Raw genomic sequence first — 13,921 nt, forward strand, 5'->3', positions numbered from 1 at the left:
CTAGTGGAATATCGTAAAACCGTTCCCCCTCCCCCCTCGAGGATTATTGCCTAGCTATGACAATGGATATTACCTCTAAATACAGAGAATTAAGGTGATACTATTCCGATACAATAAGTCAAGTATAATAGAATTGATGCTCCTAGTGGAAGCTCGTAAAACCCATCCCCCTGTAAAATCTGAGCTAATAAGGGTTTTTGACTGTAAACTCTAGATTGTTGAAAGAAAATTATGGAAAATACAATTCTCAGGTTCAAATATGAAACTTAAGTACTGTTTTGGATTTAAAAATAAAACTATATCCGTACAATCTTAACTAATAATTCATTATTTTTTTCATAAAAATAAACTATTTTTTTTTAAACATCGAAATTTTTTCAACTTTATTTATTTTTTTGTTTTTGTATATATCTTAAATTTCAAAGTATTATTTAGGTTAATTACCTTTTACTCTAGAGTTTGTAAGAGAAATAATGTGGCGTTGTGGCTGACATTCTATGAGCGCTTATCGTCACTACCTAGTCTGCTGCATGTATTAAATCAGTATTTTTGACACAGTGGAACGATAAACACATAAATCATATCTTTTAAAAAAGTAAGTGAAGATGGAACATTTTAATAGAGTGTGTTCACATAACAAGGTTATTGTAGCATTGAATGCCGACAAGGAGAAGTATTTAAACTATGAAACAAGTACAAGTGGTAGCACTATTGGAAATGTATGCATGCATTGTCATGACAGTAAGGGATTAAATTTCTTTGGGATACCGAAAAAATTTAACTCTTATGATGGTGGCTATGCGAGATTGAGATCTCCAGAGATGATTGCACTCAAAGAGAATACTAACATGAAAATAATTATTGACGATAGAGGACAACTCCTTGCTACTGCTGCAGGTAGTACATTACCTACGGATACATCCAATCATCAGCTTTCGGGTATTAGCATTCAACGGAAGGCTAATAAAAGAGAGGCCTACTCTGCTACTAATATCGTGAACCATATCTTGTTTACGTGCCGAAACTGCTACCTGTGTAAAAATAATGTATTAATAGACAGTGAACTTGCAAGAAAAATAAAAATGGCATTGTCAAAAAATATCACTACGGAATATAAAGATGAAACGATGAAGAACAAAGCACCAGTAAAAATTACTCCCATTGATCAAACAGTCAATGAATCAAATAATAGCAAAGACAAAAAGTATATTGAGCCTGTTCATGAGACACCGGTAAAAACTGTGTATGATTCAAAATGGAATAATGATTATTCTACTGATTACGAACTAAGAGACGACGATAACTACAATATCAAGAGAGAATATGGTGAACTATTTTATGGAACACATTCAAAATGTCCAAAGTTAATCATTGATATTAATAATGTATCATAATATATTTCTGCATTAATATTCTACATAGCATAATTTCATTAAAAATATTATATTGTTACATTTTCATTATTTTTTAGAGTAAGCTAGCGTATCAAGCGTTTAGAATGTATATTAAAACATAGAAGATGTAGGAAAAGGAATTTGCCTACATCTATTTTCAGACACACCATTTCTGAAAAATCTGAGCTATAAAGGGTTTTAGACCGTAAACTATAGTTTTTTTTTGTAAGAAAATTATGGAAATACAATTCTCTGGATCAAATGCGGAACTTAAGTCTATTTTTGGATCGAAAAATAAAACTATTTCCGTAAAATCTGAGCTAATAAGGCTTTTTCGATCGTAAACTCTTGTTTCTTATAAGAAAACTATGTAAAATACATTTTTGTACGTATCTTAAAATGACAAAATATCATTCTTGAATTCAACTCTTGGATACACAATACAGAAATTATAAAAAAAAATTTTAATACATCCCCCCACACTCATATTTTACAAAATGATACTATAAAAGCTTTTAAAATATTTATAAAACACTAATATAAAGAGCCCTCAAACATTATACTCGACTTCAGTGGACACGTTATATAACGGGACGTGGTTTTGAAAATCCCCCGTACCCCTCAACTCAAAATTTTCCAAAATTATACTTTAGAAGCTTTTAAAATATTTCTATAGCACTAATAGATACGGTGCTAAAACATCAGAATCGACTTCAGAGGACATGTTATATCACGGGAAAATGTTTTGAAAATCCCCCGCCCCTCCAAACTCAAAATTTTACAAAATTATACTTTAGAAGCTTTTAAAATATTTCTAAAGCACTAATAAATACAGTGCTAAAAACATCAGAATTGACTTCAGAGTACACATTATATCACGGGAAGAGGTTTTGAAAATCCCCCTTCCCCCCAAACTCAAAATTTTTCAAAATTTTACTTTAGAAGCTTGTGTTTGTCTCTTTGGGCTTTTTGTGTCTCTTCGGACTGTGTGTATGTCTCTACAAATGTAGAAAAACCCGTGTGGGTGAGTTGAAATAAAAAAAAATTAACAAGAAATGACTGAAAAGTGTTATTCTTTGGTTCAAATGTAGAAAAACCCGTGTGAGTGAGTTGAAATAAAAAATTTTTTTTAACAAGAAATGACTGAAAAGTGTTTTGGAGGAGATGGCTTGATTGACTGAAGGATGTATTAGCGAAGTTATAGTGGAGGGCGACAATGTCTTCAAAGTCAAGGCTATAAGAAAAAAAAGTTCCAAATATTTTTGTCGGTTTGTAGTTTATGCCATTTTATTTGTAGTCAATAAACATATATATATATATATATATATATATATATATATATATATATATATATATATATATATATATATATATATATATATATATATATATATATATATATAATATATATATATATATATATATATATATATATATATATATATATATATATATATATATATATATATATATATAATATATATATATATATATATATATATATATATATTTTGAAAGACTGCAACAAACCTTATTAAAAAGGGTCGAATCGATAATACAGAACTCAAAATTAAAAAGTTCATCATTTTATTTTTTCCTAAAATTGATAACCGGTATATTTCTAGAAATCAATGTCTAACTTAAAAACACAAGAAATGAAAAATTACTAATAGTAGTAATAATTTATTTAATAATAAAACGCAAACAAAATCGATCGGTAGCACACCAAAGGCGTTGCTTGCAAGGGTGTGCTACTAACAAGAAAACTTTGCCAATGACCCCAGCAAAGCAATGTCCGTTTATGATCAGGGTTGCCACCCTGACCTGGAAAAATTTACTAAATCGGAGAAGAAAAATTTACTAGATTGCATCTGTATTTACTAAATGCTGAAAAAAAATTTTACTATAGGAGGATAATCAATACGATATTCACAATCTGTTTTTCCTTTTTTCTTCTTTTTTTTCTCTTTTTCTCTTTTCTTTCGTTTTCATGGTATGATTGAAAGTTACGGAAACCTACAAGTTAAAAAATATCACCTTGGGTGACTGGCTTTGTTTGATTCCAATAGATTCCCAATCATCACAAATCCCAGTGTCATTATAGCTTCATTTTTAGTTGATAAGATTTGATACACAGAAAGCTGCTTCTGTCGAACCTTTCAGACGCCGGGAGTTGAAGCTTTTGTTTATGAAAATAGTGACTGCTTGTCTGTCTCCGAGATCAGACAAGCAAAATCGCAAACTGTAAAACAGTACAAGCAAAAATTGTAAATTGTCATATGTTTACGGTAATTTTTTCCTGAATTCATGGAAAATAAAAAAAGTTTTGTTTACTATAAATCATGACTTTTTACTAGTTTTTACTAGATTTCGGGAAATTTACTAGATCCTCTAAATTTACTAGATTTTTTTTACTAGATCTAGTAAAATCTACTGACGGTGGCAACCCTGTTTATGATGGCTGCTAAGCTGGCAAACATTGGGGTCAGAGGCGACGTAATGCTTTTTTATTGTTAACCAGGAAATAATGAAATTCTTAACTAGTATACCTTTAGAAATTAATTTCTAAGATGAAATAAACACAAACATAAAATTTAAAGATTAGTTAGGCCCAATATTATATTCTTCAAATCAAATAAACAAAACAATTTAAAAGTATTGTTAATATATTTTGTTTTTTTGTCTTCACTACATAAAATTCACAAGATCAGGTCTTTACAAAAGTACAAATTGTTAATTTTCATAAAATGATCAAATGAATCGTATTTTTCAAATGTTTTCATAAAATGAATAATAATGTATCAATTGAATCATATTTTTCAAATCATAATTTTCAAAATGAATCAAATGGAAAACTTTTCTAATTGTCCTGATATTTTCCAACTTCTGGAAGATATGAAGCCAGGAAAGTACTTTTTTTTATTATTTTTTATTATTTTTTTTTGAAAGATTAAATACAAAAATTATATTCCAATTAATAGGTTATACGAGGCTCGTACATGAAAGGAAGTGTTAAAGAGCTGTTAAACTTTTTTATTATTATTTTACTGTTAATAATAGCTTGTTTTCAGAATCTCCAGAAGATGGAAACAGGTGGATTGATACTATTTTTGAAGAATTAAAATATTCAATAAATGAAGGGAAAAGATTGAGGTAATATGAGTTATTTTTAACAGTTTATAGCTTATTGTAGTTTCACGTAACTAATTGAATACTAAGTAGCTTTGTTAGGGTTTTCTTTTGACATTTAAACAAAGATGGTTCGCGATATTAAGTCAAGCGAAATTAAAATTGGCATAGCCAGGATTTTCCCTATGAGCTTCAAAAGCCCACATTTCGCTAAAGCCTCCTCTGAAGTCGTGTGTTGGCTTGTCCTAATTGGCGAATTACTGTAATAAAGAGCCCTTTGTATTCGGGTAATAACTTGAATAAGGTAATTAACGCTAATATTGCTAAAATATATAATTGTTCTGGATACTTGGTCCATTGTTCAGAAGTAATAGCCAATAGCCAATTGGCTATTGGCTCGAACTGAGAGAAAGGTACGGTCTTTTCTATTCACGTTACACTTATCAATAAGGAGAATAATAAAAGATAGAAGGGCGTGGTTGTTTCTGATATTCTTATGCATGAATGAACACAAGGTGAAACTTGCTCTCTACAGTTGGTGTATAACTGTCTTAAGGCGTAGAATCCTTAATATTCCAATTCAGACAGGCTTAAGGGACATATCAAAGCCATAAGACCTCTTCTAAATCTTGTTTTAAAAATATTTTACATTTTAAAAGATATTCTATTAAATATATTAACTATTATACTAACTTTAATTAAGATATTAATCTCGTGAGTCTAATCATTAACTACTACTACTACTAAAAACATATTGCAGCACACCAAGCCACCTGAGACCCACAGAGCTACGCAAGCTCCTCCTCCCTACCAATCTATTTAAATCCTCCCTCTTTACACCCTTACAAGTAGTCCCATTTCCCTTAAACCCTTCTTTACCAACTCCTCTCACATACTTCGGGGACGATGGCTTTTTGTTTGTCCCTAGATGGTTGACCAAAAAGGAAGGTCTTTGGCAATCTGTCATGTTTCATCCGCAGAACGTGTTGAAGCCATCTCAACCTTTCTCTCACTATAGCTCTCAGAAAGTGGGAAAGAGCCACATTTTTCATGGTTCAAGGCGTTTACCCCCTCCCCCCGGAAAATACCCCGCGGAAAATAGCCCCCCGGAAAATACCCCCCCGAAAAATACCCCCGCAGAAAATAACCCCCCGGAAAATACACATTCCCCCCGCGAAAAATACCTTCCCCCCCCCGTGGAAAATAAGGCTTTCCAAATTTGAGAATTTTATTTGAGTTTTATTTTTTGATTTCCGTAGGGGGAAGAAATTTTGGTACTTGTGTATTATGCACCACTCTCTCAAGTTCACACTATGTAAAACTCGAAAACGAAACCTGTTTCTTCATTAGATTTTTTTCGCTTAGCGCGAGACAGAATATATTGGAAATATATAATTTGGGCTATATATTTGCACATAGGGGGGGGGGAGGGGGTAAAGTATTTGGATAGTTTGAAGTCAGAAAATAAAAAAATTACAGAAGAATAGCGAGGTATCTGGAAATTTTGTTAGCTAAAAAAAAAAGGTACTATTACTAGGTTAATGTAGCGTTTCATTTAAGTGTTTTATGATGCTCACTGATCAAAGTTTATGTTATTTGTGCCTTTCATTTATGTTATTTTACTGTGTTCATGGCCGTATATTTGGCTTTAAAATACACTTATCTATCTATCTATATAATATGCAGAATAAATCATCGGGGGGGGGGGGGTCCACCATTTCTCATAGAGCTTAATGTTTGAAATACGGCCAGTCTGACGGGTACCCAAAAAAAAATCGTGGATAATTACTCTGAAAAGCATGTAATAAATCCTTCTCTGTTTTCCGTAGCGCCCGTGTTTCAGAGCCATACTTGACCACTGTCATGAATGTAACTTCCAGTTTCTCAATTTTGGTTCTCTGGCTTATCTTCCTTTTCTTCCAAACTTTTTCAACTGTGGAAAATACCCCGGACCTTGGCTATTCCAGTTTTAGCATCACTGCATCCACAATATTTATTAATAATATTACCTAGGTAAGTGAAGCTGTCCACTTTTTCGATCTTCTTGTTAACCAGCATCCCCTCTTCAACTTAACTTATTCCCAATCTAAGTGACTTAATTTTCTTCTGTGAATTTCCAAGCCTATTGTTGCACCCTGAGCTCTAAAAATCTGCAAAAAAGCAATAATTTTACCAACATTTTCATATAGGACGCTCAGATCATCAGCATAATCAAAATCTAAGAGTTTTACCTTCCCAGTTGATTCCTTGCTCTCCCATGGCTTTTGCCGTGTTCTTCAGGAGAAATGACCATGATAAATTATTTTACGGTTTTTAATAGAATATTTCAGAAGAAAAAGAAGCATAAACATGGGACCCTGTAACAAGCCAATCATGCTGTTCAAGAAATACATCAATTAACATTATGGCCGAAAAAGATAATAAGCAAAAAGGGGAAAAAGAAATGAAAGAACAAAATCAAAACGAAGAAAAACCACTTTAATAGAAAACAAACTTTATTTTCATTTATGCTGCAAATAAATAATTTTTCTAGCGTCCAGGGGTAAGAGATTACAAAGAATGCCAAAAATAGAAAAAGAATAAAAATCAAAAGAAGAATAAATACTTTAATACAATAAGAGGTTTCAATTTTCTTCTCTGTGTGTGATACAAATAAATTATTTTGTCTAGCGTCAAGGGTAATTTATTTCTCCTTCGAAATGAAACAATCAAAGGATTGCAATTGGATATATCAATTGGGTGTGGTAGAAAAAAGTCTAATATTTCATCCCTATCAATATCTTTTTGAGTATTTTAAATTTTTCCTAATTGTTTTCTGTTCTCTTTTTCCCTCTTTTGTATCTCTTTGTCTGTCAACAGTGCAAGTCAAGCAAGAAAACTATTTAGTCGCTACTTAGGATGCATTATGCAACGACTAGGATATTTAGCGTCGCAACCGGGTCAACAGCAGCTGAATTTGGTAGAAAAATTTGTGTGTCGCGTCGCAACCAGAAATCGAAGTTTGCACCAGGTTAGTTGTTTGTATAAACAAAAACTTAATGTGCAAATCAGAGATTAGTTTCTGATAAATAAGAGAAAATTTGACATAAAATAACCCTATATTTTCTTATCTTTTTTAAATCACGATTGATGCCAAATCTGTTACTTATTGAAAAGCCTCACCATTTGAGAGGTTTCTGAAATAGCAAAGCCCCGAAGGTGACACCACCAACGAACCCATCAGCCCTTCTCCAGTGCCTGTTTGACTCTTGACATGCCTGTAACCCCTCGTGTTGTTAGATAGCTTCTTTTATTAAAATAGTTGACAGATCCAATAAACATACATCTGGGAATGACATGATACACGCAATCCCAGGGACAAGACTCTGCATTATGCAAATTTCCCATCGTTTGAAAATAGGTTTTATATTAAAAGAAGATTGATTTGTTTGATCTTGGTTGTCCGATTGGCTTGAAACTTTTGAGAACCATTCCAAAGGAACCATAGATTTTTGTTGAAAGAGTGAAGGTCTTTTTGCAGCCCAGAAAAAGCCAAATAGGTACTTGTTCCTGATCATTTTAAACATAGAGCCATAAGTCTCTGGTTCAAGGGGAACATGACATACAGATGAGAGTCTAGTTTCCGGGAAAAATTTCCCCTAAATATAAGGCCATAAAAAGGGTCATAGCTGGCTTTTTTCAATCTATTCAAAAATTATCCCCGTAAGTTCTTTGGCGATGGTAACCTCAATGCATAAGATAAAAGAAACATATATTGGTTCGCTTGAAAATGGAATCTTAAAAAGAACCAGAAAATTATTTTCTGATCAGTTTGAAACTAAAAAGTGTAAATCCCTAGGAAAAGGGAGTCCTGATATTTAAGGGAAAATTGGGTGGTGGGTGCGATCAACTTAAAAATAGTGCATTTTTTCAAAAGCCTTGAAAATTATGTCCCTAAATCCTTCGGCCAATTTAACCTCAATATACAAGAAAACAAATAAAAAAGTCTTTGTTCGCCCAACAATAGGTCCCAAAAAAGGGAACTTTTTTTCAAAATGGTTTGGACTTTACACCCAAAGGCCCCAGGGCTAAGGGTACCCTTTTACACAAAAAATAAAAAATATTGCTTTGTCTAACAATAGAGCCCGAAAAGGGCAAAACAACTTTTTTCTGAATGGCTTAAAACCGCATTTGTAAGTCTCTGGGAAAAGTTGAAAACTAATAAACATGTATATATTCAGTTAGGTTGAAGGCACGGAACCCAAAATAAGGGGCTTGGAGGTGAGCCAAACAACTCTATTTTCAGATAAGATTAAACTATACAGGAATTATTTCCCGTGAAAATTATGTCTTAGATTTTCTGAGAGGAGGGGGGAATTAGAGGACCCGAAAATAGGACGAACAACTACTTGTTTCTGTTCGTTTAAAACTGTTATCTGCAATTCTTCGGGACAATGGAATGGAATCTGAATTTAAAAACAAAGGGACTCCTTTAGGTGAAGGACAGGAACACCTGGAAACCAGAGCTCGAAAAAGGTCCTAATATTTTTTTCTTCGATCCGTTTGAAGCCTATATCGTTAAGCTTTTGGGCCAAGGGGACCTCAATGCACAAGCAAAATGAAAAACAATAATTGTTTGCCCAGAAATGGGACCCAAAAAAGGATTTTGTAAAAAGGCTAAAACCTTACAATTGTCAGATACTGGACCAAGGGAATCCCAGCGTAAAAAGGACATGTATTAGATTGGAGGCACGAGCTTCCAGAAAATGGGATGAAAAAACTTTTTTCCGATGTGTTTGAAACTTTTGAATTTTTTTTTTGTAAATGACCTAGACGTGCATTTATTTTTAACCACACTAACAGTTACAACAAAATAGAACATGAAAAGGTTCTTTAAAAGTAATTACATGGATAAATCTATATTTAAAGTTATTTACAAAATATGGGTCAGAATGCTTTTTCCCCGTAGAATAGCATGATATGCCTGTTACCCCGATATATATACATCTATTTTACCTTATAGATACAACTATATTTAATAGAAAAATTTAGATATTTTGCCTTATCATTGTATATATTTATGCTTCATTATATTTTACCATATTTTTGATTTGCTTGCTCTATGTATTTATTCATACATTTAATAGACACGTCCCATAGAATAGCAAGATACATCTATTAGCCCCATATCTTTATATCCATTTAGCCCATAGTTGTACCTATATTTCATTGATTTAAAGTTATTTACGAAAAGTGGGCCAGGATACCTTAGCCGAATAGAATAGCAGAAAATAGACAGATTTGCAATGTAAAAAAAAAAAAAAAAAAAATAAAAAAAAAGAAAAAAATGTGTATGACCATCACACATTCAATGTGTATGATGGAAAGCCCCGAATTTTAAAGTAGAAATATCATTAAGGATTTATTGCACAAAGCTATGGCTTTGACATTCTGACCGAATATTCAAACTTAAATGGCAATCCAAAATTTCACTTTTAAAGCAGAAAGATTGAAAAAAAAAACTTTACAAGAATTCCTAAAATTAACCCCCAACAGAACTTATTTCAATTTAAAAAATGAGCTGAAGTTAATTTTAGAAATTATTTTCAAAAAAATTATTTCAAAAATTAAAGAGCGATACTAAAACTTAAAACGTTAATAAATAAAGTTATTAAATAAGCCAACTTAAAACGACTAGAAATTTAGATGAATAGAAGAAACCTAAAACAAAGAAATACTAGAATGAATAATGATTTGAAACTCAAGAGAAGTAGACATTGCAACAAATAAAGTGAGGGCTACCACTCCCACAAACCTTCTAAGGGCTAAAGTGTTCTTCCTGTTTTACTGAAGATGATTTATAGTGTCATTTTAAATTATGTTTATATTAGGTTTCATTTACTTAAACTAATTTGGTTCTATTTTAAGTTTTAACTTATGTTACAAGTTTCTGGTTTTAATTTCACTCTCTTATTTTCTTTGAGAAATATTTTTCTTGGATTTTTTTTAATTAATATAATTAAAAGATATTGTTTTTTTTACGGAAATTGATGGAGCACTATAGCAGTTTTTTGAATTTTAATTAAAGAAAGGTTTGATTCACCATTTTGAGCTATTGGTTCACATTTAGTTAAGTAATTTCACCAGGTTTCAACAAAAAGGGGTGGTATTTTCAACAGCAAGACGTCCACTATAGCTTGACTCAAATTTAGGGGACGACTTCAAATATCAAATCAATACCTTGGTCATTGAAATTTGTAGAAAAATCTATCTTAACAATCTCCCAAGAATTTGGCATTTGATCAAGCTGGAAAAGTAAGTTATAAACTTGATCGCCTATATAGTGCATATTGTGCCCCTGCTATTTATTACCTACGTGGTTTCAATCACATTCTCTGTAATAAGGATAGGAAGAAGTTGCGGATTAATTATTTGAAATTTTCAAAATTTTTGATGTACCTCCCAAGGCGGACCCGAAATCGATACATCATAAATAATTTGTCGGTAAATGCTGCCCTGCCTGTCCTTTTTGGGAGGATCTATGAGCAAACAGCTTGCCGCATTGGTCTTTACGATCAATTAGTTTATTTTTTTTAATTTAAGTGATCGTCCACCTATTTTTGATATCGGTTACTGTGATGTTAATGCGCTTTTATATATATTATGAATCTTTCAGTGTATGTTCTTTTCTGTTTTTTTGTGTCTTACTCTACTGTTTTTTCTCTTGAGTGGGTAATAAATGTTTGATTGAATGATTGATTTATATATATATATATATATATATATATATATATATATATATATATATATATATATATATATATATATATATATATATATATATATATATATATATATATATATATATATATATATATATATATATATATATATATATACTTTTCACTTTAAGTTTCCTATCGTAACAGTCTTAGCAAGTGATGATCCCGCTTATACCATGTATGGTATCAGTGGGAAAATGTTTTGTATCGGTTGGCATATATGGTATCAGTGAGCAAATTGCCCATTTTATAATGATTTTATGTTTCTCAGGTACTAATATTAAGGGCTAGGTAAATTTACCATTTTTGAAGTTCAAAACGGTCATATTTATTAGGGAGTATTTTTCGCCTCCTCTTCAAGTAAAATCTCTTTCTAGGTGAACGCTCATTAGCGTTTTATAAGCTGACTTTTATGTTTGTGCGGTGTTCTCATTTTTTTTTGAATATTTTCTTAGAATTATGTACTAAATTACTTAATATACTTCTTAATGGCAAGGCCAAGCAAGTTGTTTTACTGAGTGTTATGTTTTAGAACCCTAAAATAATTTTCTAAGAACTTGCTATCTTTTCTGCAAAAAAATACGCTTATCATTCGCACATGTACACTTAAATGCTGGGAGGAAACACTCTATCTGTCTAGTCCTATAGCAGGCTCTTCCTTCGACTTTAAACTCAAAAAGCCCAGTACGGGTAGCAAAGAGCTAACTTAGTTTTACCGATCAGAAAGATATTTGGAAAAAACAACAACAAAAAGAAACGTAAACCATATATGAATATGATATGAATCACCCTATATGATAATCATCATATATGAATATGATATGAGTCACCATATATGATAATCGCCATATATGAATATGATATGAATCACCATATATGATAATCACCATGTATGAATATGATATGAATCACCATATATGATAATCACCATATATGAATATGATATGAATCACTATATATGATAATCACCATATATGAATATGATATGAATCACCATATATGAATATGAAGTCACAAAAAAAAACAGCCCCCGCAAGGTTTTTAGTTTCATTTTAATTTCAATGCACCCTCACAGATTAAATTGTATTATTATGAATACTGCGCTCATATTTCATGTCTATGTAATTTTTTGCTTCTAGAAAGTTTTGGCTTCTCCTCGTGCAACAATCGACGACAAGATAGCATTTTTGTCTACCCAGCTTCGGTCTTTTATAGATGGCTTGGAAAAAGAGTGTAAAGATAGCTTTGGATTCCCATATAACAATCATTTAGATGTAGAAATACTTGAAGAATTTTGCAACATTGCTAGGTATCTACGGCTTATATTTCAGGTTATTTTGGTGCTGCAGAAAGTGCTACATTGTATAGCAGAACTGCAGAACAAAATGAAGATAAGAAAACTTTTTCTCTTAAAAAGCAACTTAAAAAGTGAAACTCAAACTCCAACCCGTGAAAAAATAATAAAGAAAATCAAAATATGAACTAACAGTAGCTTTATTTCATATCAGCATTACGAGATTGGAGCTTAAAACTTCTCTTTATCTACTTTCGCCTTTTTCGACAATTAATTTTTGTCGAAGACTTTTATAAATTTATACATACAGAGGTCAATAGTTCATGTTTGAAAAGCTGTCCAAGTAAAGGAAAACTTTTGGTAACCCTTCAATTCCTACTTTCTCATTCCTTGAGAAAGTAGCAAATGCAAGCAAGAGGCTTGCATTTTTTTTTTTTTTTTTTTTTTGTGAAAGAGCTTCACTCTTTCATAGAAAGAGCGGAATACGTGAAAAAGGAAATACTTGAAAAGAAAAGTAAAACTAGCCCAATTTGGGCTATTCATTAGGGCTAGCATAATCCATGAAAAACTGGCAATCTTTAATCCAAAACGAAAATGTAAACCCTAGGAAAGAGAGGAAAATGAGGAAAAGAGAGGAAAGAGAGGAAAAACTCTAGGGGATTTTCCCTAGGGAAAAACCCTAGGGAATGCTTTACATGAGAGGATAACTACAAAACAAACAATAAAAATAGTAGGCCTATTCTTATCCACTGAATTAAAATCTTCGCCCATCCCCCCTAAACGGCTTACCAACGGCTGACCGTGAAAATAGCTCAGGCTCCCCAAATAAAAGTCACTTTAATGTTAAAAATTCTTGAAGAATTCTGAAATATGACTACGTATTTCTGGCTACTATCTCACATTATTATGTTTCACCCAAAAGCACCACACTACCTAGCAAAACTAGAAAAATTCAGAAAAGTTGAATTATATTTATCCAGTTAATGATCCAATTTTAATTTAGATAAAACCTAAAATTTACCAAAAATATTTGGATTCTTTTTGCTTTAAAACTTTTTTTTAAAGCCAAAAATATTTATTTTTATTTTATTAATTTTATTTATTAAGGAATAGCTTATTTTTATACCTATTCCTTGGTGATTAGGGCTATTACTTGGTAATATTGCTAATTAATACTACGGATTTACGAAAAAAAAAGAAATATCTTTCCCGAATATTGCATTTTCTTCTCTCAAGATCGATCGTTCTAAGGACGTTTGGCCAAGATCATGTTTCTTATAGCTAGGTTGACCACATATCCCGTTTTAAATGAAACTTACCTAATTTCTCAGCATTTTACATAT

The 13,921-nt window shown here is 31.7% G+C and overlaps 1 protein-coding gene across 1 annotated transcript in view; it reads left to right on the forward strand.

Annotated features, from left to right (window-relative positions):
• LOC148944074 (tubulin polyglutamylase TTLL5-like) overlaps nt 1–13,921 on the forward strand; it is a 136,971-nt gene that overhangs the window by 119,317 nt on the left and 3,733 nt on the right. The window contains exons 9-11 of the mRNA XM_089100602.1: nt 4,466–4,547; nt 7,383–7,533; nt 12,424–12,593. Coding sequence (XP_088956728.1) covers nt 4,466–4,547; nt 7,383–7,533; nt 12,424–12,593 — 403 coding nt within the window. The remainder of the gene's footprint in view (nt 1–4,465; nt 4,548–7,382; nt 7,534–12,423; nt 12,594–13,921) is intronic.

The sequence above is a fragment of the Artemia sp. Qi Xiang Cuo genome, chromosome 14, assembly GCF_049724085.1.
Source record: "Artemia sp. Qi Xiang Cuo chromosome 14, ASM4972408v1, whole genome shotgun sequence".
In the NCBI taxonomy this organism is placed as follows: Eukaryota; Metazoa; Arthropoda; class Branchiopoda; order Anostraca; family Artemiidae; genus Artemia; species Artemia sp. Qi Xiang Cuo.